Here is a 27167-nt window from a genome sequence, read left to right as displayed (position 1 = left end):
CAAATATAATGCCTTGCAGGCCTAATCACTCCTGTAAATTATCTTCAAAGATAAATAAGCTCTCAAACTTCTTAAGCAGGTAGGTTTTTGTGTACAGATATTAACTCTATGTGATTTGCATTTTAAAAGATGGGAGAGCGCAGGCTTTTCTTTACAAATTGAGGAGCTATTGAAGTGTACTCCAAGTTCGAGTTGTATCTTCAGTGACTAAAAACTCTAATTTGCAATCTGACAAATACGACATCTTTTGAATAATGCAAACTAAGGAAGTGCTAATTGGTTTCCATAGTCATATCTCTGGCCTCATGAAAATGGATTAGGAACATAAGAAAAATGCAGACTATAGCACTGCAGAGCCACTTAAATTATAAATGAAAGACAAGGCTACAAGGATGAAGAGGGAAATAATAATACTGATGATGGTGATAATTTTAGTAATGGGTGACAGCATGATGAACACCTGCTTTGCATCAGGTACTGTTTCAGATGGGTTGGGTACCATTTATCTAATTCTCACCTGGGTGGGAATAACAAAAACGACATCAAAAACCCTAAGGCTAGAGGAGCTGATCAATAAAAGAAAAAAAAAATCCACCACTAACATTTATTGAGCACTTACTATGTGTCAGGAGCTGTTACAAACATTTCACGTTAGTAATTCACAGGAACCGAGGCTGTCACATGGCCACTGTCATCCCCATTTCACAGATAAGAAAACTGAGTCTCAGAGTAATCAATCATGTTGCTAGGCATTAAAAAAGCCTGGATTTGGGCTCAAGCATGTCTCTAAATCCCAGACTCTCTACTCCACTATCCTAAGTCCACAATATTTGTATGCTTTGCATTCCCTAATTTTATAATAAATTAATGTCATGTTGTCACTTTATTGCAAAGTGGCTCATGTTACAGCCTTCTGATAATTTTAGGTGGTCTTGTTCCTAAATGGCATTAATAAAGTTACATATAAGAACAAAGTCAGCTTCAGAAGCAAATAGCCCTACTTCTGTTTTTGATGTCTCCCTTCCTTTTCACACTCCAGTCCCAAGAAACATCACTTGAATTTATTTCTGTAGACATTTTATCACAGATTCAGCAATAAAATGCATCAGTCAACTCTAAAAGCAATTGACACTCTGTGTCACTTTTACGAATTTCTACCCTGATTTCAGTGCTATATTGCTAAACTTTCAAGTCAAAAAATTTTTTAGATTTTTCAGAACTCTATCAGAATGCTGCCTGTTTCAACCAAATACTTTCCCTAGGTCTCTTGCTGGTATCTGGTATCTGATAAGCCAAATCTGGTGTCAGTGTAATTAAAGCCAGAATTTGGATTTCAAGGAAGCACCCATTCTTCAGATAATAAAAATGTAATGTTCAGATTAAATCAATTTCTTTGCCATTGCCCAATTTAGAGATTTGTAGATGTCACATTCTAAGAAAGACCTTCAACAAACTAAGTAAGCAAACTAATGAAAATGTTAAGCGATGGGTGAAGGAATTAGTAAGCTTAATACAAGAAGAAAGGAAAACAATCTTAACAGAGTGTTTTCCTCTAACACATGGCAATGCATGGAACTTCACTGCCTTTATTAATTACCCAGAGCCACGGTAGGAGGGAGGTTGTTACTACTCCCATTAACAGATGCTAGAGGATAGACAACAGGCCTGGGGTGACGCAGCTGGTAACACAGCTGGGACTGGAGCCCAAGGCTGGTGGGAAAGTCAAGTGCTCTTTCTAGTGTTAATATATTACATTACTTCACAAGGAAAAAAGAAAGGTGGGGAGATTTAAAACTGGGCAAAAAAAGCTGCTTTCAAAGTGATCATAGAGAAAACAATGGAGAATAGTCAAGATCTGTGAGAAAGCAAAAGAGCCTGAAAATAATGTAACTGTATAAACACGTCTATCCGTGCAGTCTAAGAGGTATTTGCATGAATATGCACACCGAAAAAAGTTACATAAAATGGGGGGGGGGGGGAGTATAAGGTCACTGTTAATTTCTTTCAGAGCCCTTCCCACACATCTGTATATTACAAAACACAACACCATATGTCTCTTGTGAGACTTCTCCTACTTAACACCAGGAAGGAAAGTGAGGAATAAGCAAGAAGATAAAATCTAGGACAAATAGGAGCACTTTTCCAACAATGATCTGTTGGAAAATGGGAGAGGTGTATGACCTCCTGAGTCTGAGTCTTAGGTCACTAAAGAGGCCCAAGAAGAAGCTGAGGTGTCAATCTCTCTTCTGGCCTCTAAACACATTTCATTCTAAAATTCTCAACAAAATATATCCTCTCTAGGAAATCCTTGATATCAAGAACTCCTCTTCTAATTACCACGCTGCCCCAGCTGTGTCACCTTAAGAAGTCATACTGCTGTTACTCCCTTTGCTTGTAAAACAGGAATAATATCATCTTCCAGGCAAGGTTATCAGAAGATCCAATACGGTAAGATATTTGAAATGCTTAATCCTTCATAAATTTCAAAGTGTTAGTTATATCTTCCTATTCCCAGGTGGCGCTAGTGGTCAAGAATCCACCTGCAATGCAGGAGATTCCAGAAACGCAGATTTGATCCCTGGGTCGGGAAGATCTCCTGGAGGAGGAAATGTCAACTCACTCCAGTATTCTTGCCTGGAGAATCCCATGGACAGAGGAGCCTGGCGGGATACAGTCTATGGGGTGTCACAGAGTTGGACATGACTGAAGTGACTGAGCAAATCACACATGGATCTATGAGGTTCGGGCCAGTGTCTTGGAGGAGCTTCATTCTGAATCATGTCAAAAGCAGGGTGAATAAAACATTCCAATGATTCGAGGCGTTCCACATAAAGGTGCATCTGAATCAAACATGAGTGTGCGTTTGCTACTGATGTGCATGTTTTCTTGCTTGCTCACTCCCAAAGGAAAAAGATGCAGTGCTCTTATGTATTGCTTTCAGGGGTTAGGATGGGCATTTTTAGAAAATTCGAGGCAAGCGCATCAATTAACTTTTACATGCTATTCTTATCCTCAAATTTTTCCATTGGTGCCTTTCATAATTTTAGCAAATAATCTCTTTAGTAAAATAATCACTGATATACTATTATCTCTCAAAGCAGGCTTTTGGCCACCAATCAATGTCCATTGCCTTTATTTAATATAGAGAATATTTTAGACAGGCATAAAAGTTAGTGTGGTAAAACCAGAATTTTTTGCTGTAATTCTACTTTCCGGTAACTAGAAAAGCTAACCAGAAGTGACTTTTAAAAGAGAATAAAACATCTTCAAAATATACGTGACTGTTAAGATACTTGTACATGATCTTATAAATCATCTCTGAAGCCCAAGTAAGTGCTGATAAGAAAAGATGTTTTTATGAAAGTATCCATCACACATACAATTTTAAAGACAGCATCTGGTGCTTAAAGTAAGCATCATTTGCATGTAGGAAAAGAGTAATAGTAGGCAACCCATAAAGAAAGTTTAATTTTATTTCAAACGAAAAATACATTTATCAGTTAAAACTCTATGGTCAATACATGGCCAAGGTTGGTCTCAGGTTACGTTCATGCCTCATAGTAACAGACAGAATCTGACCCTCTGCCCTATAGCCTATAGAACATGCTCTGGTTCCCAATATGCAAGATGCCAGTGACATTTACTCTTTTTTTTTTTTTCACCACTCTGCATATGCTTGTGTGGAAAACTGTATGTTACAGCCTAAGGAACCTTTCCTTAATATTGCTTCCTGCTCTTAAATTAAGAGCATGCCTTTGGGAGATTCAGTTTAAAGTATGTGCGCTTTTTTTGCTGTTGTTCCATTTTTAGAAACAAAACTGAAATATGCGTATGCGCTGTGTGTGTGTGAGGAGGCTAAATTAAGCAAAACACCAAAAAATAAAACAAAACTTAAAAGACTCCATAATTTGTATCTTACCATCTCTAAACACATGCATTTGACACTAAGGTAAAATAAATAATAAAGGTTTGCGAGGAAAGTAAAAGTCCTAAAATAATATAAACATATCTATCCATATAACCTATGAAGTATTTGCATGAATATATACATGAAAGTGTTACATGAAATAGGAAAAAATTAGATACAGTAGAAGTTTAGTGTCTGTTTCTTTCATAGCCCCTACCATATGTCTGTACATTATAAAACATAACACCATATATCTATGCAGGATCACTGAAGTCTTACGTTGTATGTTACATGACAGTGCTACTGTACATGTGAAGGAAGTAATAAACGAAAAGGAAACATAAATTCTCTTTTTATGGGTAAACACTTCTGTATTCAAGAAAATTTTCTCACATCCACTATGACAAAATTACATAAATGTTTGCTTAACTTGGGGGGACTACATGTAGGAGATTACAAAAGAAACGACAGAATAGTTGTTAAGATGAGCTAAAAGTTTCCCATGACAAGACAATGTGACCTACACAAAAATAAATGTGAATTCCAAGTAAGGCTTTCAGCTTTTCAAGCCAATTACAATCCATCACTCACTATTACTCTGGAAGTAACATGCCTCAGATATACTCTAATACTTAGGTTGCATAATGTTCACTAATTTAGGATTCTCCGACTCAGAAATAAATGGCACCAGGTTCACATTTAGCATCCATAAAAATATAAGAAAGTCATCATCATGAATCAAAATTCCAGCAAAATATGTTTGAACCTCTACTACGTCACAGTCATTTAGAACTGAATTTTAAGGTTAAAGTATTAAGAAAAAATAGTTGAGGTCCCAATATAAAGTAGAGAACAGGGTAAAGATTAAATGGGATCATTTGTTTCCTATCAGGCAGGAAAACCAAGCAGAGGAAGCTCTGGAGTCAGATCAAACTGAATTCTAATCCTACAATCAGCAGCTTAGACAAGCTGCTAAAAAACCGGGATGATAAAACTGCAGAAATTACATTAAAAACTGTAGGAAAAGCACCCAACACATCCCTTGCATGCTAGTAGATGTTCAATGAATAACGGGATTTTTTGTCATCATTCTTACTAGTAGTATCAACTGCAAAACGTGAACTCTGCTGCTATTTTTAAAAATCTGTTAAGAACCTATCACTATAGTTGGCATATGAAAAATTCATGATAAATGCTTGCTCAATGAGCAAGAACTGAATGAAATCCGAACTGCGTGGAGATGGGCAGCAAAGGTCAGACAAGATCAAATTGTTGGGTTGGCCATAAAGTTCATTTGGGTTTTTGGTGACAACTTACGGGAACCCAAATGAACTTTCTGGCTAAGCCAATACTTCTTATTTGTCTCAGTTCTTCTGAGGAGGATTTCCTAGGAAAGAATTTTTACCCTCCCCTACTTTTTCTGCCTTTGTGATTGTCTGACTACTTTATGAGCAATGTAATTTTTCCTCTGACCTCTAGAGCCATTGCCAGAGAAAGATCTGCTTCTCCATTCTGTTGTTAAGTCATTGTTCTAAATTTTGGTTTGTTACAAATCCAAGAGACTCAGGTTAGGTTAGCAGAGCAAGTACTTGTTAAGTGCTTGGGCAGTAAACCAGGTATAGGGTCATGGTTCTGGGGTGAGAAGAGATTGCCCGGGTTTCCCTCAGTCTCCACTTATCCTAAACCCAGCAGGCTGATGCTTGCTTACTCCATTATGGCTAACATTCCTGAGCTCTCCACGGCCACTGGGACTCATCAGGCCTTCATTTGCTATAAAATGAGTGGTGAAATCAATGTGGAAGACATCTTGAACAAGTGGTCCTTGCCCTGTGTCCTTGCTTTGTTCTGCCATTACTAAGTCATGTAATGTGTGACATGTTTTAACTCGATCTCAGTTTTCTCTTCGGTCAAAGGAGACAAAAAAGTGGGTCACTAAAAGCACAGGTTTGGGACTCCCCTGCCGATCTTGTGGTTAAGATTTCACCTTCCAATGCAAGGAATGTGGGTTTGGTCCGAGGTGGGGAGCTAGGATCCCACTTGTCTGGAGGCCAAAAAACCAAAACATTAAAGCAGAAGCAATATTGTAACAAATGGTCCACATTTAAAAAAAAAAAAAAAAGAAAGAAAGAAAAATTCCAAAAAAAATTTTTTAAAAAAGAGCACAGGCTTTGCAGACAGAAGTATGTGGCTTCACACATTGGCTTTGCAATGTAACAGCATTGTAACTGTGCAAATTACTTAACTTTTTCCATACCTCAGTTTCTTACTATATAAAGTGACAAAAATAGTAATATCATAGGCTAATTTGATAAGGGTCAATGAAACAACATCTCTAATATACTCATCAGAGCATAAAACACATAATGTCTCATTCTCCCCAATATAAGCAAACAGGCTTTAGTCTACAATTTCAAAAATGCACTGTCATATTTCATGAAATTTAAGTCTATAAATAAGGCACACACTTTTTGCCCTTTTTAAGATTTCTGTGGGAAAAAAGTTCACCTCAAACTCAAAAATCCCAGTTCACAGCACACAGGATGCAGTGGCCACATTAAACTATTAAACTCCATGGAACGACTTTGGGAGCTTTAAATCTGAATTATCTGAAATGAAGCAACCCAAAGGGACAGTGATCACAAAAAAACTAGGCAGATTTTAGAGGTATTTGCCATCCAAGTATGGTGCAGACAAGTATACCCTTATTTCTGTGAAATGTTTTTTAACAGAAATCTGAGAATTCTATTGCTTTAAAAACAATGACTAGAGAATAGAAGGAATAAAACTGATATATTAGTGTAAAGGCATAGTAAAAATAAAACCAATAATCAAAAAAACACAAAACTTCTTATCCTTGATCAAGTGGCACTGGTGGTAAAGAACCTGCCTGCCACTGCAGGAGATGCAGGAGATGTGGGTCGGATCCCTGGATCAGGATGATGCCCTAGAGGAAGGCATGGCAATCCACTCCAGTATTCTTGCCTGCAGAATCCCCTAGACTGGCCAGCTACAGTCCACAGGGTCACAAAGAGTGAGACATGACTGAAGCGACTTAGCACGTAAGCATGCGTGCATCCCTGATCTAACACTTTTCTGACTCAGTACCTTCAGAGGCTGCCAAGTCAGTGGAAAGAAGATAAATTACAACAGATGTAAAAACACAAAGCACCAGAAATCAACAGGTTATAATAAGTGTATAATGTGTCTTGTTCACAGGCAAAGAAATCCACAAATTTGGCAAAACGCAAAATGGGATAAAAACAGCAACCTAGCCATTTCAAAATTTATTTCTTCTAGAAAATGCAATGTTTTGTTGCTAAATTTGGTTTCCTTTTATACAATCAAAATCAAATAAATAAGAATCAGGAGTTTAAAATCAAAAGTGTCAAAAGTGTCTTGATTTCCTGTAAATCTAGAATTATGATACTTTTTTCAACCTGTAAGTGTAATACCTTAAACTAGATCTTCCTGTTCCTACTCTTCCTCTAATTGTGTGTGTTCAGGTATTTCCCTTCCACTAAAGATTTCTTGGCTCCTGATATCTTTCTCAAAGCCAGTAGCTAAATATTGTGTGGTAGGCTGCTGATATTAACAACAGTTATGATACAGTCAGTACTATGGAGTGTTGAGCAAGGTGAGGAATAAAGTGTCATGTAGCATGCACAGAAAACGTGTAACCTGCTAGTGGTTCTCAGCAAGCCCAATGTCTGACATCTCATATCATGAATCTGGGGCACTCAGGTCATATCTAACTGCCATGCTAGATGGATAATAGATATCTTCTAGAATATCAATGATAATGCTAGACGGACATTTTAGCTGGCACTTACACACTTCCTATGGAAAATAACCACAGCAAAATTCTATCGGGAATAACATCACAAAACTACAAACATTTTTAAATGCCTTCCTCAATAAAATACAACAAAAACAACAGCCAAAAGGAAGCCAAAAAGAATACAACAACCTTTGTAGGAGCCATCAAAACTTATTTTTCTATAAGACTGTGAATTACTTTAAATCATTTTAAATCATCTCTTAAGTCAAAATGCAAATCTATAAGGATCAGGAAAAATCAGAAAGCAGAGAGCCAGCAGTAGATTCCACCATAAGCTGTGGCATCTACACTGAAATAAATTGGTTATAATGAATCCTCAGGGGCTGGGCAGAGGGCAAACACACTTAAGACACATTGCCTGTTCCCTTATGTAAATCATCCAAGATTTACAAACAGTGCTGTATATAATTTTTATCTTTATATATACTGTATAAATATTGTAAGGTAGTATTCTCCAAGCATACATAATTTTAAAGTTATTATACAACTGGAAAACAGCATACTATTTTCTTTTAACTTATAAGGAAGTTAAGAAAAATGATTACTTAATACTCTCCCCGGTATTAAAACACTGTGCAACTTCCTAAAGATTGTTGAATTGTCTTCTGAAATCATGCTGTGTTGTGCTTAGTCGCTCAGTCGTGTCCGACTCTGTAACCCCATGGACTGCAGCCTGCCAGTCATGGACTGTTCCTGGGGATTCTCCAGGCAAGAATACTGGAGTGGGTTGCCATGCCCTCCTCCAAGGGATTTTCCCAACCCGGGGATGGAACCCAGGTCTCCTGCATTGCCACCTGGGCTTTCTACTGTCTGAGTCACCATTTACCATTCAAGCCACCATTGTTATCATCCCCAAAATCATCTCTCAACCTGTTGTGTGTTGCTATATGAATCTACTTTAACTTACGTTTTACATTTAATTATACAGCAACAAAATAAGCTCAAAAAAGAATAATCAGCTTACCCTTTATTATCATAAATCTGCCAGTTGCCTCTAACAAACATATTTCAAACCAAGAAACCCACCTGATTTAAAACATAATTTTGAAATAGTATTTAATAACATGCCCGTCATTTCTATTTACTTTCTTACTTTCAAAGAGTTTTCTCCCCTTATTTTTTTTGAAGTTTCATTTAACCACTTTATTTTTTATTTTATACTGAACAAGGGCTGCTTACAATATTATATTGGCTTCAGGGGTACAACATAGTCATTTCATATTTTTATAGATTAAGCACCATACAAAGCTATTATAATACTGACTGTATCCACATGCTGTATATTACACCCCTATGGCTTATATAATATATAACTGGTAGTTTGTACTGTTTAATCTTCTTCACCTCTTTCATCTGCCCCACCCCGTCCCCTCTAGCCAGCACTAGTTTGTTAATAATATCATTTTCCTCCCCTGCAAGAACTGATAACCTTTGACCGTCTGAAACACAAACTTGAATGTGAACTTGAATAATTGCTGTTTCCCAGTAACTTACTGCAGTGGAGAACATAAGCCATTTAAGGGCTGACATCTAACCAACTGTAAGAACAGCAACTTCTCAAACCCAACCAGCATTCCATAAATATGATGGGCTGTTAACTTTAATAGCATCGAGACCTACCTCAGGCTCAGAGCCAGCACTTGCTCCTTGGACTTCAGTAGCTCCCCGACTTTAAAACTGGCATAGCCCAGGAAACTTCGCTGAAAACAAGAAAGAATGGTTTCTATTAACTTCCGAGATTCTTAACATTTTGTATCACGTCAATCACACAAAATTAGCCTTTAGAAGAATGAAATGTTAACTCTATTAGCCCGACAAAGATTCCACTGACTAAAGTACAACCATCAGTAACATAAATCTACTTCACGGGGTGAGATTGAGGGGGTATGAATTCATCCTTCTCTCTAAAAACAGAGAGGAAGAGCCTGGAAAAGAATAAAACAGCCAACAGAGAAGCCAGGACTTTTCCACAAACAAACCCCACATAAGAAAACTTATATAAAAGAAAAGATAACAAACGGTCAATGTTTACCAATGCTGTGCTTGTTCTTATTAGAATTCCTCAAGGCATGGGCAGCACTAACTTTGTATTCCAGATATGAGCAAATCTGTTAGTTGAAGCTATTTTTATGTGGGACTCTGTACAAGCTATAAATAGAAATGCTATATTTCTCCCCCATCACAGCAATGTTTAAAAGTATTTGTCTCCTTTGTTATTTCTACACTATCATGGGACAATTTCATTCCAACAAACAAAAAAGAATGGTACTTATTTAGTTACATTTTCTAAAATTGTTTTCTAAATCTATCATACTGGGTATTGGCTATCTATGAATGTATCTACCTTCTACATTCTCTGACTTATAATATGAAGAATAAAACACTAAATTGGTTTTCCTTTTCCAGGATAAAAATCTTTCATCTCTTTTTAATATTCCTGGCTGCTTGCGGTTTAAAAGTCAGAATATTATGGTATACCATAAATAGGATTTTTCATTCTCCTTTCAAGGTCAAGATGTAAACATGAAAATATCAAACCCATATTATTACCCATACCATTGCTGCCTAACACTTTGCAATACTTTACAAGAAGTCCACACTACATCTTCCAGAACATTCTCTCCTCATAAGTCTGTTGCTGGCCTGCCCTAAAATGAGATGCCAGGTTTAAGTCAACTGGGTCTTTTCAGAGGAAAGTGTGCAATTATTCCATACATAAAAGGCTGCACCTACACAAAGGGATCACTGGCCATAGGGGAGAAAAGCTTCAGGTCAAAATTTTTTTTCTCTTTTCAAAGCTCTAACTTAGAAGAACTGGTTCAAAAGTCATAAAGGCAAAAATCTGAAATACAACTTGGTTGTCAAGTTGGAGATATCAGTATGTGAGTGCTGATAAGCCCAACTGATTCACATGAAATGCAAAGAGGTGGTTTAGACAACAAGTCCCAAATCCAGAATCACAGAAGACTAAATTATCAGATGAAGAATGTTATGTGAAAACAGAAAATTTGCGGAAACAAGGTCTGATGACATGAGTGAAGAGAGTGAATCAAGGCAGAAAAGAAGTCCATGAGCTGTATGAACAAAGCTTCAGGAAATTTAGGGTGACTTTTCAGTGAGGGGCCGAGCTAGCCGAGGAGATTCCCAGCTGAACAAAAGCATTTACACCACCTCAGCAAAGGCCTACTAGGCTGTCTCTGTGTAAAAGAGCTCCCCCCACCACCACTGCTAGTCTCCATTCCTTATCCTGATGTACTGTTTCTATTGTCACTTAAATACTATGTATTTAATTGCCTATTTTTCCCTCCCCTCAAAATAAAAATTGAGATTTTAAGTTCCCCAATGAGTTTTGCTTTCTGCTAAAACAGTGCTTCACATTAGGTGTGTGATAGTGAGTGACGATAAATCAATGAACAGATGGCATACACATTACCTTTCAAGTAAGTTATTCTATGATACATAAAAGAAATCCTCCTGCAGATATTTACAAACTATTTAGTGGTAAAGAATCTGCCAACCAATGCAGGAGACGAGAGAGATGCAGAGTTCTATCCCTGGGCTGGGAAGACACCCTGGAGTAGGAAATGGCAACCCACTCCAGTGTTCGTGCCTGGAAAAATCCCATGGACAGAGGAGCCTGGTAGGCTTACAGTCCATGGGGCCACTAAGCACATAGTTCACTGAACTGTGGGAAACCAAAACAATTTTTTAGCCTGCAGATTGTGTACTATGTTAGTGAATTTCACTTTAGCATTTAAGTGCTTTGAAGACATGTTTCACTTAACTCTTTCACTGGTAATTAGGGGTTTTAATTTAAATGCCACCCCTCACTCATTATCCCCACTTGAAGAAAATGCTTAACTCAGTGGAAATGTCAGTGTCCCCAAAATTCAACTTATTTCCTCCCTCTGCCTTTTGAGATTTTGAAGGTAGAGATAGTTTTAGAATTAAGAAAACAAACTGCACATGCTATGCATGTTATTGTGGTCTTTTCAGCAATAAAAGTGGCAGATGTTCCAGACGGGAATGTAGGAAGGAACAGGTGGAGGGGCTATTTTCAGAAATGCTCTACAGATACACCAAGAGACACAGCTGCAAGTAGTCTGTGACCACAAGCCACTGATGTCTCTCCTGCCCACCAGACCCGGAGCTGCTGAGGAAGCAGGCCCCTGGCTCATGCATCTTCTAGCTCAGTCCATGGCTCAGAACACAGGGACTGTATGCCACGCTCACTGCTGCGCTGTGAGAGCTTGCAGTGTTCCAAAAAAGGACGCTCGTGAGTCAGTCTTCTCCATCACAACTCTCAGTGCCATGACTAACTTCAAAGGACAATACCCTTTGAGAGAGCTTGCAGAAATCACACACGCCATTTCAAACCACCTTAGGTGTCACGTGTGCTCAGTTGGTAAGTCATGTCCAACTCTTTGCAACCCCATGGACTGCATGCAGCCTACCAGGCTCCTCTGTCCATGGAACTTCCCAGGCAAGAATACTGGAGTGGAGTAGTAAGTTCCTTCTCCATGGGATCTTCCCAACCCAGGGGTCGAATCCTCATCTCGTCTCCTGCCTTGACGGGTGAATTCTTTACCACTGAGCCACCTGAGAAGCCCAATGGTATTATGAAACCATGTCAAACCAGAGCAAGTGTTATACATTCTAAAATTTTAAAATTTTACTCTAAAAGTAACTATACACTAGGACTTCATGTTGCAAAAAATGCACTATGACTACCTAGAGGGGTGGGATGCAGGAGAGTGAGAGGGAAGCTCAAGATGAAGGGATGTATGTATACTTAGGGCTGATTCATGTTTTTGTATGGCATAAACCAACACAACATCATAAAGCAACTATCCTTCAATTAAAAATAAAAAAACAAATAAAAGGCATTAATAAAATCCCCCAATTTACAGACAGTGCATAATTCACATTGCAATACTGACCAATGGACTTGTCCATACATTTACTTTCTAGCAGGTGTGCTTGCTTCACTTCAATGAAAATATTAATAAGATTATGACCTTCCACACCTCAGAAGGTGGAAAACATATCATTTGTTTACATGAATATTCACTGGACTCTTGGTAAAAGGATGAATTAGAGAAAATAGTTTTCTCTATTCCTGAAACTTGAATTCCCATGGAGGGAAAATAGCACACAGTACTAATGCAAAAGAAAAACTTAATATAGTTACTCTATCTTACTATCATTTTAATCATAATCATATAACTTAAGAAAATTATTTTTAACAATTTTTTTATATTGCACGTATAACTTAGGAACATCTTTATCTCTCCTTCAATGTTGTTTCTAAAATTCTTATCCTAAAAGTTTTAAAGTAGAAGCTCCAATATTAGGGGGAAAATTTAAAAAAAAAATAGTGTCACTAGAGTCAGGGGTCTGAAGTGCTGTTCTAAATTCAGGATTATATCCAAAAATTAAAATCTGGGCAAATAAATCATTTCTCCAAGACCCCAGGCTAGTTGTCTACTGATGGGCATTGAAGAGCTCTGTAGGTCTGTCTTCTCTCTCACAGACCTAGGAACTGCACAATTCATTCCACCACATTAGGCCTTTGACTTTCAATTTCAGTTCAGTCGCTCAGTCATGTCCCACTCTTTGTGACCCCATTAACTGCAGCACACCAGGCCTCCCTGTCCATCACCAACTCCCGGAGTCCACCCAAACCCATGTCCATTGTGTTGGTGATGCCATCCAACCATCTCATCCTCTGTCATCCCCTTCTCCTCCTGCCCCCAATCTTTCCCAGCATCAGGGTCTTTTCAAATGAGTCAGCTCTTCCCATGAGGTGGCCAAAGTACTGGAGTTTCAGCTTCACCATCAGTCCTTCCAATGAACACCCAGGACTGATCTCCTTTAGGATGGACTGGTTGGATCTCCTCGCAGTCCAAGGGACTCTCAAGAGTCTTCTCCAACACCACAGTTCAAAAGCATCAATTCTTCTGCGCTCAGCTTTCTTTATAGTCCGACTCTCACATACATTAGGCCTTAGTTTCTATATGAAGCTGTTGCATATGATAATAGTTCTTTCTCATAGTTACTGTTACAAGAATTAAAGTAATCTAGGCAAAGCACTTAGTACATTGCTGGGAAAATTGAAACCACTGAATAAATATTAGATTATATAGTGCTTAAGGAAAATATGCCCAGAAGTCAGATGACTTAAACATAAGTCCACTTTAAGTATTTTTGGAAAAGGCAGAGTATTAAAAAATGTCTGAGAGAAATTCCAGTTATAAAAAAGGAAAACACATGTTTAAAAATAAAAGTTAGATTCAAGCAAAATATAACTTGAAATAAACTCTAGTGAAAAATAAGTTTTTCTGCCAAATGGGAGAAAGTGAAGAGGAACTAAAGAACCTCTCGATGAAGGTGAAAGAAGAGAGTGAAAAACCTAGCTTAAAACTCACTAAGATCATGGCATCTGGTCCCATCACTTCATGGCAAATAGATAGGGAAAAAATGGAAACAGTGGCAGATTTTATTTTCTTGGGCTCCAAAATCACTGTAGACGGTGATTGCAGCCATTTAAAAGACACTTGCTCCTTGGAAGAAAAGCTATGACAAACCTAGATAGTGTGTTAAAAAGCAGAATCGTCACTTTACCAACAAAAGTCTGTGTAGTCGAAGCTATGGTTTTTCTGGTAGTTATGTATGGATGTGACAGCTGGACCATAAAGAAGGCTGAGCACTGAAGAACTGATGCTTTCAAACTGTGGTGCTGGAGAAGACTCTTGAGAGTCCCTTGGACTGCAAGGGGATCAACCAGTTAATCCTAAAGGAAATCAACCTAAATATTCATTGAAAGGACTGAAGCTGAAGCTGAAGCTCCAATAATTTGGCCACCTGGTGTGAAAAGCTGACTCACTGGAAAAGACCCTGATGCTAGGAAAGATTGAGAGCAGGAGGAGAAGGGATTGACAGAGGATGAGATGGTTGGATGGCATCACCGACTCAATGGACATGAGTTTGAGCAAACTCCAGGAGACAGTGAAGGACACAGAAGCCTGGCATGCAGTAGTCCATGGGGTTGCAAAGAGCTGAATACAACTTAGCAACTGAACAACACCCTAGTGAAAAGGAGATATGAATGCTATGTGGTCCCTTGCAGTTCATAGTGCTGAGTACATGATAGCTATGCTTTCTTGTAACTCAAATTTTTATTAGATCATGTGGAATGTTTATCAGAGACCAAGAAATGTCTGGATGAGATCAAAGAAAGTTAATACTCATGGAGTCTGGATGAAATCAAAGAAAGTTAATACTTGTGGAGACATGGCCTGCCTGTAGATAAAAATCAGGGACCCATAGGAGTTAACTGGCTTACACCCCATCACAAAACTAGTTAACATGCAGAGGCCAAGTTAGAATCCAGGTTTCTTACTCTTCAGTCCAGAATTCTTTCATCCTGCCTCATGCTGTGGGCCTTATTTCCAGGACAGGTGGCAATCCCCTTTCCTTCTGACAGGCTCTCTGTCCCAACTCTGTGTGGCTCTGACCTTTCTGGCCTGCTCATGACGATGCGACACTCACAATTATCATTCTGATGCAAGCACCCAAAGTAGATGACTATTATGTTGCTAGATGCACGATTTCAATCATTCACCTGGCTGGAGAGTGATATCAAGCAGGGTGGAGAAAGCAAGCCATCTGTGTCAATCCCGAGCCCTGCTCTATGGGGAGTGCACACATAAACAGTCCCTCCCCCCAGTCCCAGCAAGGACTCTGAGTCACAGACATCCAGGGTGCTCAGCAGGGCTGCATACTTCCCTGAAGCAGGTCCTCAGCAGTCTGGTACCCTGGTATTACACCAGGACCCAGTGGAAGTACCGCCCCTATAGGCATACCTCCAACACCTATGTTCATCTCACAAAGCCTTTATGCCAAGTAAAATAGGTTTTCTTTATACTTCGACTTGTGTGAACTGCCCCAAATTTTTCAAGTGCTGTCCAGAGCTGCATTATCCAGCTTGAGCACTAGTTTGCGGCTATGGTGAATTGTGATGTATTCTATGTATAAATACACATCAGTTATAAGATGTGATATGAAAAGAGTGTGACATATATCATTAGTGATTTTTACATTGATTATATTTTAAAATGATAATACTTTTGCATGAAGTGAAGTCGCTCAGTTGTGTCCAACTCTTTGCGACCCCATGGACTGTAGCCTAGCAGGATCCTCAGTCCATGGGATTTTCCAGGCAAGAATACTGGAGTGGGTTGCCATATGTCTTTTATACTCTGTTCTATTCTCATAAAACTATATACAGTAACTGTGGTGTATGTTGTAAAAGGTCTTTGAAAACTTGAAGTTGATATCGTGAGGCTGATATATAACATCTCCTACAAACTTACAGGACAGGGCTTTTTTCATACCTTTGTACAAGTATTTTTTTTTTTTTGCATAGATAGGGTTAAATAAAATATTATAATTAATTTTATCTATATCTTTTTACACTTTTAAAAGCATGGGCTACTAGAAAATTTTAAATTATATATATAGCACACATTATATTTCTATTAGTGCTGGTTTTGAGGTTAAATGTATATGTCTGTTATACTCTGTCCTATTCTCATAAAACTATATAGAGTAACTGTGGTGTAAGTTGTAAAAGGTCTTTGAAAACTTGAAGTTGATATCGTGAGGCTGATACATAACATCTCCTACAAACAACTTACAGGACAGGACTTTTTTCATACACCTTCGTACAAGTATTTTTTCTTTGATCTCAACCCTAACAGACATGGTTGCACAGTCTCCCACCCCACAGGGAGGGACAGAGCATACATGAACTATTTGGGCTGAAAAAATACATCAGAAATTAAAAAAAAAAAAAAAAACAACTGAGAGGAAATACATTTAACGTGATAAAGAGTCTACAAAAAACATTAAAAAGCACTTTAGGGTGAAGTCATATATATTATAAAATTACAGCTTTATTATGAATATACCTGAAAAGTTCTCACAGCACAAATTGGTATGCACTTGACTAAGTCATCAACAAAGGTGTGGGTGCATCTAATAGATGCTGCTGAAGAATGCAAAGAGATGTGTGGAATGTATTTGAAAGATTCATAATAAAATGTTTAGCTCATTTTTAAAATAGGAGCACTTAGTGGTTAGAGTTCGTGACACATTGACCAAGAACTTAAACCCTCAGGACTTTTTTCAGTATCCAAAAAAACTGTTCTGAGGAGTGATGAGATGTATATCAACCAGTGGTCCTTCATAGCTCCTCAAGGTGTGGTAATTTTTCCCTATCAGAATATCAAGTATTTTGAGAATGTTAGAAAGCCAAAGCATGCTTTAAAGTGTTAGTTGCTCAGCCAGGTCCGACTCTTTGCAACCCCATGGACTATAGCTCACCAGGCTCCTCTGTCCCTGGAATTCTCCAGGCAATAATACTGGAGTGGGTTGCCATTCCCTTCTCCAAGGAATCTTCTTGATGCAGGAATTAAACGTGGGTCTCCTGAATTGCAAGCAGATTCTTTACCTTCTGAGCCACCAAGGAAGCCCCCAAGGCATGCTGACTTATTTTTATTTAGGCTCATGCTTATCATGCTTATGTGCAGCAATATAACTGCCATTTCACTGTTATCTGATGTGTCCTACAATGTACTAGATTCTTGCCGTGTTATGTGATTATCTTTGGACACACACTCCCTTTGTATTCTGGTGGTCTAAACAAATACAAGATAGTTGGCAAACCTAAATCTTGGAATGGGAGATAGCACCAGTAGGGAGCAGCAGCTGGGCAGGGAGACTGCATGGGGCCTGCTGGGAGGGAAGCCTGAGGCTGGAAGGACTTGCTGGTCCCTTGGGGAAAAGTATAGAAGCCCCCGTAGTCTTGGCAGTGACACTGGTGGTGGATGTAAGAAGAGCAAAAGAGGTTAAAAGGACAGGCAGGAAACACAGCATGAAAATTCACTTGAACCAGGGTTATGCAACCTGCCCCAGGAAGAAACCTGAAGTCAGTGTTCAGCACGAGCGAGCATGAAGCATCATTTTTCTTCGCCTCCGCTAACAGATGCAGAGGCGGCTGACTCACTTTGCAGCCAGTTCACACTTTCTGGATGGCTCCCTTTGGCCAGTTGGAAGAGCAGCTGTGGCCAATGAGGAAGTGAATGCTACCTAGTACAGGGTTCCCCACACCCGCCGGAAGAACGTTGCTAATTGCATGTAGGACTTCAGGGAATTTCAAATAGGCCTTTCAGTTGGCTCAGCCACAGGGTCTCTTAGACCCAACTTATTTCTGGACTTTTTCCTCTTTTCTGAATGCAAAATCCCAGGGACAAGCCTCCTGGGCTATCTTTTCAAGAGCTTCCGCTGCCTTGTCTAAGCAAAATCACCTATTAACCTCTTGTTCTCCCAACCTCTAAAAGCCGGAGAGGCGATGATTCTGATGCAGCAGGAAAACCTTAGCTCGATCTCCCAACACTGGGCCATACTTTCGTGGCAGTTTCTGTTTGACTTGCACTCTAGGAGATCAAACCAGTCCATCCTAAAGAAAATCCACCCTGAATATTCATTGGAGGGACTGATGCTGAAACTGAAACTCCAATACTTTGGCCACCTGATGCGAAGAACTGACTCACTGGAAAAGATCCTGATGCTGGGAAAGACCGAGGGCAGGAGGGGAAGGGGACAGCAGAAGATGAGATGATTGGATGGCATCACCGACTCACTGAATGTGAGTTTGAGCAAACTCTGGAAGATAGTGAAGGACAGGGAGGCCTGGAGTGCTGCAGTCGGTGGGGTTGCAAAGAGTTGGACATGACTAAATGACTAAACTCAACAGTGTTGAAGCCACAGGGAGCAGAAACGTCACAGTCCCATTATCAGGTCTCTGTCTCCTTGCTGGACAGGTAGAGCTCACATCTTCAATTTCCCAGCCTCCTGCTGGTCCAGGAATGTTGGTTCCAATGGCATCTCAGTTTCCTGCAGGGCAATTTCTAGACTTTTCTCTATCCAACTGAACTAAGGATGAATTCGCATCATGATGATTTTCAGGAGAAAAGGAATGAAGTCCATGCAATTCAGCAAATATGTGACAATGTCTCCTTGCATAGTCACACCCAGTTAATTTAACTCAAATTTACTTTCAGGCAGTAGGCCAGAGAAAAATCCAAATGATTAGACTAGAAGCAACATGCATGCCTTTTGGAAACAGAAGACACACTTACTCCAACCTCTGGTGGGGGATCCTTATGTTCAGGCACAACACTGGTTCGAACCTAAGGAGAAAAACAAGCATTTACTGAATGACTTTCAGAAGTAGAAACCAGTGAAGAACCACTTTCAGAGTAGAAACCAGTGCAGAAGCGTCATACAGGTGTCATTTTCATTTTCCTTCATCTGGAATCAATCCAGACTCTGTGGTTAATCATTACTGAAGGTACTTGTGTATAGCTTTGACCGTGGGCAGCTACAAAGCTGACCTTTTATAGTTCCTGAAATTCCTGATGTCCCTAAGTAGACAGGGCTGCCTGAATCCTCAGCTCAACACTCCTTGTCAAATACAGAGATATCAGGGCTTTAGGTGAGTCACTTTTAATCTCCTGGAAAAGCAACCTTCACTCAGCATTCCAGGGAAAGAACAGAGTGACCTAGAGAATGCCGTTCCATGCATGCTTATACATATTTATTCTCTGCATAACAACCAAGATGCACCATCCTTTTAGTATACCCTTCCCACTTAAGAATTCTCAGCCAAATTCTGAGATAACTGCATCTGGATTCCTTTGAAAACTAATTCTTAATTGTGGAAGAGAGAAAATGAGAGTAGTGGTTTAGTTGCTAAGTTGTGTTCGACTCTTTTGTGACCCCCATGGCCTGTAGCCCACCAGGCTTCTCTGTCCAAGAGATTTCCCAGGCAAGAATACTGGAGTGGGTTGCCATTTCCTACTCCAGGCAATCTCCCCAACCAAGAGATCAAGCCCCTGTCTCCTGCATTGTAGGTGGTCTCCTGCATTGCAAGCAGATTCTTTACCACTGAGCCACCAGGGAACCCCCAAAGAGGAAAATACTATAAAATAGTCATGTGGGGAAGATTTTCTTATGTTTCGAAAGCATTTCAGATGAAAAATCAACTCCTTACATAATAAATAGACATATTTCTTCTACTGAGTGGTGATCCTCAACCCTGGTTGTACATTACAATTACCTGAGGCCCTGTCAAACTATCTTGTGTTCTTTCCTGGCCCAAGATATTGGCTCTGATGTATTGCTACTGAGTCTATGATTATTAAAAAATTTTTTTCAGATAAAAAGAAATCACAATTATCTTTCTCACTTAAGAAAAAGCTACTAACAGCAGGAAGAGAACATAAATCCTAGACCTACTATATCTAAATTTGCAGTAAAGATGTGATAAACAAGTTAAATGAATACAGAGCAATATACAAGAACACTGTGCTTAACTGGAGAGCAGAAGGCTGGTGAGACCGATGGGAGAGAGGAACCCAAGAACATATAATGGATCAACATTTTAGGGGGTCATTTAAACAAAATCCCTTTGGAGGTGCAGCAATGGCAATCATATTCTTTGTTTATTTATGACAGATCCAGCATTATCACTTGTACCATTTGTCAGTCATTAGGACTCGAAATCGTTCACCAGAGCACAAAATAATGACAGGAGAGATCCCAACAGAGTAAACAACATAATCTACAGAACACACTCAAGTCGGGAATCATGACAGAGTGCTCACCAGGTAAGAGCATCTCCAGGTTGGTAGCTGCATTAACATTCTTTGGTCCAGAATGTTCAGATATACCTTCAGTCTCATTATCTGGAAATCATTAGCTGGCCTCAAAGGATAAGGAAACTCAGAAACTATATTAATACATGGCAAGCTGTAATGTAATGTGTGTGCGTGTATGTACATGTAGACTAAATACAGTATGTGCATGTATATATATATATATATGTATATGCAGACTATATACTGTGTGTATATATGCATATATACACATACTATATATGTATATATACATAATAGAAATATATATAGTGAATATTCACATATATGCAACCCACATACACATACATATATGTGTATATGTATCATTTTAAGAAAACATTTTACATCCAAAAAGCATTAACCAAACACATATGTTTGAACTTAGAAAGAAAGCAAAAGAAGTAAAAAAAAAAAATGGTGAGAGTAAACATATATAGGACTGCATAAAGTGACCTCATGTACAAATATATATATATATATATACTATGCAATATAATATTGGACAAAGGTATATGAATACTGACAACTGTCGCAACATAGTCGTTAAAGTCCTAAATTTATACTGGTGTTATCAGTAGAACACTTATACCTTATTAATATGAATAAACTGCATAGAGAAAAAAAGATTCTTAACCCAAAGTTGCAAACTATGAAAATGTCTAAAGCTATTCACTGACCAGTTGGCATATTCAGTGTGTATGTGTGTGTCTGCCTGTCTGTCTGTGCACACATGGGCAAAGGGGAGGGAAAGACAGAGTGAACTTCACTTTACATAATAGAAGTATCTGTACTTCATATTTTCCTGTACCATGGCACGTTTAAATCACAAGAACTCTTAATGTAGAGGAACTTAAAGACAAAATAATAAACCAATTTTAAATTTTATAAAGTCAAATTTGTTAGGAAATGTTTGTTTAAATCAGTTTATATGTAGAATTTTAGTTTATATATTTAAGATCAATACCACTGATGTTACAGTATATAGGTTACAAATTAATCATGCTTTTCTTACATAATATACATCCCTCTTCACAGTGAAAACACTGGGTTTGTTTGTCAGTGAATAAGATCCCATTCCTTCTCTTGGGGACTTTAGAGTCTAGTGGGCAGCACAAATGTATGAATAATCCAGGACAATACAGCAAGTTCTAAAATGAAACTGTGGGTACATTCCTGTCTTCATGCAGAGTGAAGAGTAACTGATTCAGCCTGTAAGCATCAGGAAAGGCTACACAACAGAGGAGGTCTGGGTTCTGAACAGTGAGCAGGAGTTTGAGGCAAAGGAGAAGGCAACCAAGCAAAGAAGGTGTTATGTAGCAGGCATGGAGTCACAAAAGCCCATCTGTGTTTGGAAAAGACAGAGTATTCAGAAGACAGTCTAACATGGGGCCTCTAAAGGACACAAGAGTCAACTCTGTTTGGGGAGAGAGATCAATCTATCATGCTATGGAACTGGAGTTGTATACAATTTCTAGATAATAGGAAATTAAAAAAAAAAAGTATGTATTTATTTTACTGTGCCAGGTCTAAGTTGCAGCACATGGGATCTTTGATCTTCACTGTGGCATGTGGGATCCTTTGCTGTGGCATGCGGGATCTAGTTCCCCAACCAGGGATCAGACCCAGGCCCCCTGCATTGGGAGCACAGAGTCTCAGCCACTGGACCATTAAGGAAGTCCCCTCCTGGATCATTCAAACTCTGCCCAGAGTCAGGTTGGGAGATTATTTAACCTCCTTACGCCTGCTGTCTTTTCCCTTACAATAGTGATCTCTAACATGGGGTTAGTAAGACACGCCATAGGTGGTTGTGAGTGAGACATCTTTCTAGCACTTAGAACAGTATGTGGCACAGACAGGAAAGGAGGAAGAAATGAGAAAAAGAAGGGGAAGAAAGAAGAGAGAAGATTGTGGGGAGTGAGAAAAAGAAAGAGAGAAGGAAGCGATGTCAAAGAAAAGATGAGAGGAAGCAGAGAGAGAGAGACAGGGGGATAGGAATGAGAGAGGAATATGTCATTAAAAAAAAAACAAACCCCATAAATAAACCTTGGACAGATTTAGCAGAGACCTCTTGGTGAGAAAGGGATAAGCAATGACTATCTCTATAGCATCTAGAATATTCCAGTTCATCAGCAATGTCATGCCTCCTGAGATTTTCTGGTCTTCTTTATAAATTCATTTTTCCTTTTTTGGTCTTATTAGCAGTTCTTCGCCCTGTTTTGCTTCACCATACCCCGCCCCCACCCCATCCTGGGACATAAGAATGTCTGCCTGGCTACATATTTAAAGTTTTTACAATTTCCTTTTGTCTGGACTTTTATGATATCAACAAATAAAGCAAGAAAGATCAATTCCTAGGAGTGGTCATGTAGAAAATTATATATTCCATCTTGAATATTTCTTAAGATTCCCGTTAAAACAAATTCATTTCCTTCTCTATCAACTTTATAAGCTCAACTTTCTACATATTAAATTCAACCTGAAAAAAAGAAACAAAGGAAAATCAGGTAGCATATAGTGAGTGCCACCCTTTCATCAAATCTTTATTGACTCATTCATGAACTAATTGTTCAATTAAGACACCACTTGTGCTATCCCTGCTGTGGCTGAATAAAGCCCTTCACAAGGCGATGTAAGAAGTTGTTCTTAAATGAGTCACCCTTGTTACAAAAAGCCTAGGCACTGAGCCCTAAGCATAGGAGGAAGGTGACTGCTGCATTTTTTCATATGTGAGTGGTGCTAGGCTATTGTTAGTATCCAGATCCAGGGAAGAAGAGGCCACGCACCAAGGTGTCCAAGCCTGGACTTCATGGGTAGGTGAGGAAGTAGCAATCTTTCCCTGACGGGTCTCAGCTGGAAGGAAGAGGGGAAGGCGTTGGCAGTAGTGGAGAAATACACTTGGGACAAGGGGAAAACACAGATCCTTCCCGCAGACCACTGTCACATCCAGGAAGGTCCCTTGTTATGAATGCATCATTGAAATATACCCTTTTTTCTAACAAAAATGTTACTATAATTCTCTGTATCTCAAATTAAAATGTATAAAATCATCAGATTTACTTGTTCCACTTGAAATGAGATAAAGAATAACCTTGCTAAAACAAACACATGGAAACCTGACCATAACAGAAATGCCTGGCTCTCCTCCGAGTCCTATACAAGTTCACAAAAATGCACTGTTTTATGGTCAAAGAGATAGAATATGGCTACCTTTTAAAAATAATGTTTTTTTTAAAAAAGTTAACAGAATCTCAGAAGTGGAAGCAATCTTAGGCATTATTTATTGGGCAATGATTCTTAAACTCCAGCATACACAGTCATCACTCACTGATCTGCAGCTGGTTAGGAGAATGGTCTGAGGACCGTCCTGTGAAACTTGTTACAGAAATGCAGAATCTCAGGCCCCTTCCAGACATATTGAAAGTGAAGTATTAGTCACTTAGTTGTGTCCGACTCTTTGTGACCCCATGGACTGTAGCCTACCAGACTCCTCTGTCCATGGGGTTCTCCAGGAAAGAATACTGGAATGGGTAGCCATTCCCTTCTCCAAAGGATCTTCCCAACCCAGGGATCAAATCAGGGTCTCCTGCAGTGCAGGCAGATTCTTTACAGTCTGAGCCACCAGGGAAGCCATCCTGTCCGTCTTCATTTCATGGAGATCCCCAGGTAATTCATATGCCTGTTGAAGTTTAAGGTATAGTCCATCTAGTCAAAGCTATGGTTTTTCCAGTAGTCATTTATGGAGAGTTGGACTGTAAAGAAGGCTGAGCACTGAAGAACTGATGCTTTCCAATTGCGGTGCTGGAAAAGGCTCTTGAGAGTCACTTGCACAGCGAGGAGATTAAACAAGTCAATTCTAAAGAAATCAACCCTGAATATTCTTTGGAAGGACTGATGCTGAAGCTTAAGCTCCAATACTTTGGCCACCTGATGTGAAGAGCCAACTCACTGGAAAAGACCCTGATGCTGGGCAAGATTGAGGGCAAAAGGGGAAGCAGGACAGCAGAGAAAGACATGGTTAGATAGCATCACTGACTCGATAAACATGAATATGAGCAAACTCTGGGAGATCGTGAAGGACAGGGAAGCCTGGTGTGCTGCAGTCCATGGGACTGCAAAAAGTCAGACATGACTTAGTGCTGAACACACACACAATAGAATGCTTACGAGTGAAACAGCCACAGATGACAATGGTAGCTATTCATTTGCACCTAAAAATGCCTAATAAGGAAGAGGATTTGTCTTCTGGTTATGAAAGCACTTAGTAATTTTCTTAAATGTCAAGCATCTATAAAAGCTCCAGATACTACTTGCTTTCAAAAATATCCTTTCCTTTGTTATGCTCTGCTGTATCATGCTATGGAGGAGAGGTTGCTCTGGTCATCAAGTCAGGGATTGATTTGGGACACAGATGGGCTGGAAAGACTCAATGTTTCAGGCTGAGTCCCTACCTTCTACCCCTAACTCCTAACCCTTCATTCCCGACCCAGTCTCAGTTTCATCTTCTGAAGCCCTAATCACAGCACCTTGGAAATGACTACAATTGGAGATAGGGTAATTAGGTTTAAATGAAGCCACTAGGATGGGGTCCTAATGCAATAGGACCAGTGGCCTGATGAGAAGAGGAAGACACATCAGAGGTGCAAACACAAAGGGATGATCAAGTGAAGAAACAGCAGAGGACTTCCCTGGTGGTCCAGTGGTTAAGACTTAACCTTCCAATGTAGGCAGATGCAGGTTTGATCCCTGATCAGGGAGCTAATAGCCACATGCCTCCTGGCCAAAAACATAAAACAGAATCAATATTGTAACAAATTCAATGATGACTTTAAAAATGGTCCAAATCAAAGAGAAAAAAAAAACCAATCTGCAAGGAGGGTGGTCAACTGCAAGTCAAGGAGAGAGGTCTCAGAAAACCTCATCCCTGCTAACACCTTGATCTTGGATTTCCAGAGGCCAGAAATGTAAGAAAATAAATTTCTGCTATTTAGGCCACTCAGCCTGTGGCACTTTGTATGGCAGCCTTAGCAAACTAAGACACTCAGACTATCTGTGTTGTAGGGTATGGCCTTCAGTGGAGAGCCTAATTCGTCTTCACTCCTCAACCCTTGAAAGGATGTTAGAGATTCTCAGATGTCTCAGTGGACCACTTTTGCACTGGACCTCAGCTTCAACATCTGTCTTTAGAGACAGAGCAGCCATGAATTTGAGTCCCTTTTGGTCTCTAAGTTTGTTATTTCAGCTACACATGAAAACCCAAATCTCTGCTGGGTCCTGAGCCGGCCAACTGCCACCGTGTGTTTAGTAAAGACCGATACTCTGGCTTCCAGCTACAGAGAGAAAATCTGTTCATTGCCCCAGGTGAGAAATGGCTTTTTAGCTCCTCAGCATCAATTCACAACTCCCTCTAGGACTGGGGCTCTTGCTTGGTTTTGGTCCCTTTGCCTGGTTTCCTAAACACTGTGAAATGGTGGGAGGTTTCACTCTGCTTTTTTATACACATTTGGCCTGGTTCTTTTGCTATTGCCAGGGTCAGGATTCAGCGAGTCTCTTCTGAGAAAATAATGGCCATTAATTGGAGGACCCTCAAGTCTCAGTTTCTCACGCCATCCAATACAACTGCTGAAAGCTCGGCTAATTTCTCTTTCTCCGAGCAGCAGCCCTCTGTCCAGGTAAAGTCCTGTTCTTTAGCCCGCTCTCAGAATCACCAAAGGCCTGGGAAGGCAAATACACATGCTCCTGATAGCTCAACTCTGAAATGTCCTCCTTTCTCTGGAATTTTAGTTTCTCTTGAATCTGCCTGCAATTCAGGAGATGCAAATTTGACCCCTGTACTGGGAAGATTGTCTAGCAGAGGAAATGACAACCTACTCCAATATTCTTACCTGGAGAATCCCATGGACAGAGGAGACAGGCAGGCTACCATCCATGAGGTAGCAAAGAGTCAGACATGACTAAGCATGATCATATTAGTTATTACTATCATGGCTTGATGATGTTTTCAAACATGACTTTTGTAACATTTGACTCATTTCTATGTGGTGTCAGAGAGGGTTGTTTATCCCAACTACTACATCCTAACCCAACTAAATTTTTTAATATCTGAAAGGTACTGCAAAGCTAAGGGATCTTCTAAACACACAATTACAAAATGAAAAAAAAAATGATCAAGAAAGCATAGTAGTTAAATATGATTGGAGGGGGAGAACGATGCCATTATATGTTGGTCTATTGAATAAAGTCCGCCTAGGTCCATCTAGTCAAGCCTATGGTTTTTCCAGTGGTCATGTATGGATGTGAGAGTCGGACTGTGAAGAAAGCTGAGCACTGAAAAATTGATGCTTTTGAACTTTGGTGTTGGAGAAGACTCTTGAGAGTTCCTTGGACTGCAAGGAGATCCAACAAGTCCATCCTAAAGGAGATCAGTCCTGGGTGTTCATTGGAAGGACTGATGTTGAAGCTGAAATTCCAATACTTTGGTCACCTCAGGCGAAGAGCTGACTCATTGGAAAAGACCCTGATGCTGGGAGGGATTGGGGGCAGGAGGAGAAGGGGACAACAGAGGATGAGATGGCTGGATGGCATCACCGACTCCATGGACACGAGTTTGAGTAGACTCCGGGAGTTGGTGATGGACAGGGAGGCCTGGCGTGCTGCGGTT

General features: G+C 39.6%; 1 protein-coding gene across 5 annotated transcripts in view; it reads right to left on the bottom strand.

Moving 5' to 3' along the window:
* The window catches only part of INPP4B (inositol polyphosphate-4-phosphatase type II B), an 825365-nt gene that overhangs the window by 268145 nt on the left and 530053 nt on the right, over positions 1–27167 (bottom strand). For 4 of the 5 annotated variants that reach the window (XM_070474820.1, XM_070474815.1, XM_070474816.1 and 1 more), the window contains exons 8-9: positions 18950–19000; positions 9366–9445 (exon numbers count right to left, since the gene is read on the bottom strand). In XM_070474820.1, coding sequence (XP_070330921.1) covers positions 9366–9445; positions 18950–19000 — 131 coding nt within the window. Of the gene's footprint in view, positions 1–9365; positions 9446–9777; positions 9835–18949; positions 19001–27167 lie in introns of those variants that run through there. The other variant, XM_070474819.1, reaches the window with a different exon arrangement.

This window comes from Odocoileus virginianus, chromosome 12 (genome assembly GCF_023699985.2).
Source record: "Odocoileus virginianus isolate 20LAN1187 ecotype Illinois chromosome 12, Ovbor_1.2, whole genome shotgun sequence".
NCBI classification, from domain to species: domain Eukaryota; kingdom Metazoa; phylum Chordata; class Mammalia; order Artiodactyla; family Cervidae; genus Odocoileus; species Odocoileus virginianus.
This window is presented reverse-complemented; position numbering and strand designations above follow the sequence as displayed.